General features: G+C 28.6%; 1 protein-coding gene across 1 annotated transcript; it reads right to left on the bottom strand.

Annotated features, from left to right (window-relative positions):
* Window positions 1-2,319: 2,319 nt before the first annotated feature.
* On the bottom strand, window positions 2,320-3,437 carry LOC124911928 (transcription factor MYB8-like). The gene is made up of 3 exons (XM_047452466.1): window positions 3,224-3,437; window positions 3,004-3,133; window positions 2,320-2,830 (listed from the first exon to the last, which is right to left on the bottom strand). Exons 1-3 carry the CDS (start codon window positions 3,351-3,353, stop codon window positions 2,416-2,418), a joined length of 675 nt encoding a protein of 224 aa, XP_047308422.1. The 5' UTR covers window positions 3,354-3,437; the 3' UTR covers window positions 2,320-2,415.
* Window positions 3,438-4,509: the final 1,072 nt, after the last annotated feature.

Here is a 4,509-nt window from a genome sequence, read left to right as displayed (position 1 = left end):
TTAACGATATAATATTATATATTTTCCTTTCTTAAAATAAAAACAAAATATATATATATATATATTTTTAGAAAACGACTTATTGTCATTTCATTAAAAATCCCAAAAAAGGGAAAATGAGTATCAAGAAACAAAGCTAGACAGACCCTAATTTTCTTGAAAAAACAAATGAATTTCAAATAACTAAATTACAGAACAAACAGAACAACAAACATTTGCTTTACAAACAAGTCATCAAACAAGAGCTATTTGAACATTTCTTTCCTTGTCATGATTTTATAGGGGATATTCCATCTTTGACTGAGCTTCCAACTATCTTCATTAATCGGAATTCCCCTCCATGTATGTATGAGAGCGTTGTCATCAGAAACAATATCATCCCAAATTTTTCTTTCTGTTCTCTTATTCGTGCTATAAATTCTTGTATTTCTTTCTCTCCACGTATTGTAGACTAGGGCTCCAAAGAAACATTTGAAAACATTCCCGTAAAAGCTATCTCCCTTAGCCTTTTTCTTTACAAACTCTATGATTTCGTTCTATGTACCTGAAAATTTAGTGATATTCATGTCTGAGCAAAATTGATCCACAACTTGGATACAAATGCGCACTCCTCAAACAAGTGATCAATGCTTTCTTCTTTTTCTGTGCAGATTGGGCAATTGACATTTGAAATATTCATATACTTCTTAATTATGTCTCTTGTCGCCAATCTTTTCCTAAATGTCAGCCAAAGAATGAATTGGTTTTGAGGTATAACCTTTGAAGACTAGACTACTTTGTGCTAATCTACCACTACTTCCTTTTTTCTAATGATCTCCCATGTTTTTTCTGCCACAAACTTTCCATTTATGACAGTATCCCAGTTCTTTGTATCAATGTTTCAATTGAATTGTATATTATTAATCATATTCAAAATTCTGACTCCTTCTGAAATACTCTTAAGAATAGAGCTGTATTTTCCTTTTTCAATATCTCTAATTGAGTACAAGAGACATTTTCTTCTGATTCTAACTTTAATAGATTGGAATTCCTCCTAAAGAATTATGAGATTATTCTCTAACCATGGATCGTGCCAGAATAATATTCCATTTCCATTCCCGATTCTGAACTTTGTCATCTAATATGTCTCTCCTCTAGTTCTTAGGATTTCTTCAAGGACCATGCCATTTTATTTTTAATTTGGCATGTCCATATTACATAAACTTTCTAAGGGGCCTTATTCTTTCCAAGTTTTTATTTTAATCTTTATCAAATCATTTTTTCAATCAACCACTTCTCAATAATCAAATCACTCAATTCATTAATCAAAATACTAAAATACCTTCTAATTTAAATTATTATTTTATATTTTATTTTTATACATCAATACACTTTTAAGTTTTTTTACCAAAATTAATCACCCATCATCCATTTTTTTCTCTCTCTTTATTTTTTTAAAAATAAATGCAAATTGAAATTGACTTGTAGTTGACTCTAACTGTTTGTCCAGATAAGATCAAATTTCATGATTTGACCTAATAAATTTCTTAATTTGGATGGATGGGGTCATGTGCATGTTCATGTTCATTTTTATAATTGGTTCTTTAAGGTGCAATTTGCACTGCCGACATTTTTACTATGCATGATTAATTATGAGCAGCATCATTAATTTCATTAAATGTTTTTAAAACATCTATCACCTATAAAAACAAATACCCAAATCTTAATTTGATATTGAGATCTTTATTCTTTTATCTTTTTTTCCCATTTGAAGTTTCTATCAAATTTGTTTAACTTATTTAAACTGTAATAGTTTCAATTTTTTTTTATAATAAAGGAAGTTTAATGCTTTTACAAAAACATTCCAAAATAAAAAGAATTTCAATAATTGTATATGATTTTTAAGAGACTAAGATTTTTTACCATTCAATTAAGGTATATGCGAAAATTGTATTTATCATAAAAAATCAAACTATTATTTTTGTCATGAGTTAATTAAAAAACAACGTAAAAAGTTTAGTTTTTTACACAAATTATGTTTTAAACTTATGATAAAACATTACATAATATTTTAAGTTTCTAACTTAAGAACATTTCCTAAGAAAATAGGAACAAATAAGTGGGCATGAATTTAAGAAAGAAAAAACTAAAAGTAAAACAAATACGGTTGATTATGTTAAGAAAAAAAATAGATTCACATAGAGTTCAGTAATTTTGCGATGCAAAACACAAATAATTGGATTTTTTCCATAATATATAGTTGACACCGCTAATGAGACTATGATTCTCTTTATCTAGCTTTGACTTAGCAATATTCTTAAAAAAAATTAAAATAATACATATCAAAATCAATGATAATTCATAACAAAAATCTAAGTTATATTGAAATAACTCATTAAATGTTTTGACCCAATGCTATTACATATTATAACTAGTTTAACTAAAAAGTGGAAGGGTTGGAGTTGGACTAGATTCAACTTCACTGGGCATTAATGTTGTGACAACCTTTACTGTTTTTATTTCTTCTTCATCAACAACATCAAGGTTCAGATCAGGGAGCAACGATCGACAACCGCTTAGTTGTTCATTCTCGAGACAACTTATCCCATCGGAGACATGATCAACATTACTCGTACTAGTGCTAGCTAGATGGGCCGTATTGCCTTCGGAAGTAGCTGAATTAGTTTCCTTGGTATTTGAGGTGTGAGGATGAAATGAACCTAATTGGTTCATTCGATGATTGTTTGGATCAATGCCCATCTTTATAAGTTTCCTTCTAATGTGAGTGTTCCAATAGTTTTTCACTTCATTGTCTGTTCTTCCAGGCAATCGTCCAGCAATTAAAGACCACCTATAAGTTCATTAACCGGATGAATTATTAAGCAAAAATCCATGTGTTTTCATTATTTTAAACTTTATTCAACTGTTTAAAAGTTTCACCACATTTTATGCAACATTCGTGCACTATTAATCATTGAAATAAAATAATTTTTGCAATTCAAAAACAAAATTTGATCATAGTACCTGTTTCCTAAGAGTGCGTGTAGCTTAATGATGAGGTCTTCTTCATCTTCACCAAAATTTCCTCTTTTAAGATCGGGTCTTAGATAATTTATCCATCTAAGTCTACAACTTTTACCGCAACGAAGTAGTCCTACATAAACCAATTTAAAAGTTAATTAATTAATAGCTTTAAACTCATCTTATTTCGAGACAAACGAGAAAGAGGGTATTAATGATTTACCTGCGGTCTTAGGTATTAAGCGCCAAGAACCTTCGCCGTGTTTTTGAATGTAGTCTATGAGCTTTTGATCTTCTTGCATGGACCAAGCTCCTTTGTTGTTGTCTTGTTTATCACAACAAGGACTCCTCATGATACTATTATAAATTACCAATTTGGAAGAACACAATGAAGGAAGGAAGGAGAGATAGTGTATAACTAGGTAAGGGAAAGATAATGAGAGGAGTAAGATTTATGTTATGAATTGTAGATATATAGTTGTAGGTTAATATAGATGGATGGATTGAATATTAAATGTTGACTTTGGACCGGTGGTTTGGATGAAGAGTCAGCTTGAGCGTGACTAAGGTGGGTATACTTTTTATTATTATTATTTAATTGGGTTTTTTTATTTTTAATGAAAATTGTAGCAATATTGTTATGAAAAACATAAAATACAAGTCAAATTAAAATTTCTCTCATTGCTGTCGGTTTGCTTCCAATTGGAGCTGTTCACCTTAATTCGTCCTTATTTTTCTTTTAACATTATTTTGTGTTGGATGAGAAATTACATTAAATATAGAATTTTTATAAGAGAGTGATATTATAAACATATTTATGTATATATTTTAAGTTTAGGTGGTGTGACCAAGTGATTTGTTCAAAATATGTATAGTCTTATTTCTTCACTTGTGTTACATTTTGTTTCAATCCATAATATCTTTCACTTCCTATTAATCTTTATTTGATGTCATCAAGACCGATTTGAGCAATGCAATTTTATTTTTTAAATTATAATATAAAATAAGATATAATTAGTGGTTAATATATTATAATATGGAAAAAAAATTATATATAATTGTATAATATAAATTTAATATAAAAAGAAAAGTCATTTTTCATTATGTCTCATTTTATCGTGTTTTGTTTTTATCTTGTTTGTGTTTTCTGTTTTGGTGTAGGTATATTTTCTGTTCATACTATTTTGTGTGTATCCTCTTTCATATATATAAAATTTATGTTTAGCCAAAAAAACATAAAAAAACAAAAAATAAATTTCAATCTGTAAATTTACAAATATCTAAAATATGTTAACTCGACCACACAAGCAGTTGTAGAAGTCATAAAAAAAACATCCAGATCATAATCAATAACTCATAAAGAGTCATGAAAAGATATTGTATTAGATTGCAGTGCCCTCGCGGGATCGTGAACAAGAATTTCAAGCACAAAGCAGAACTGGAATATCTGTAAGAATTAAAATTTACCATTTTTTAAACTCACTAGAATTGAAAGCATTGTAATCAGAT

This window comes from Impatiens glandulifera, chromosome 8 (genome assembly GCF_907164915.1).
Source record: "Impatiens glandulifera chromosome 8, dImpGla2.1, whole genome shotgun sequence".
Classification (NCBI taxonomy): domain Eukaryota; kingdom Viridiplantae; phylum Streptophyta; class Magnoliopsida; order Ericales; family Balsaminaceae; genus Impatiens; species Impatiens glandulifera.
Note: the sequence above shows the minus strand (reverse complement) of the source record. Positions and strands in the feature narration are given on the sequence as shown.

Coding starts and splice junctions, on each gene's coding strand:
- LOC124911928 (XM_047452466.1), bottom strand. CDS start 3,353: ATGAGGAGTCCTTGTTGTGATAAACAAGACAACAACAAAGGAGCTTGG. Junction 3,134..3,223: donor CTTAATACCTAAGACCGCAG/GTAAATCATTAA, acceptor TGGTTTATGTAG/GACTACTTCGTTGCGGTAAA. Junction 2,831..3,003: donor CACGCACTCTTAGGAAACAG/GTACTATGATCA, acceptor ATGAACTTATAG/GTGGTCTTTAATTGCTGGAC.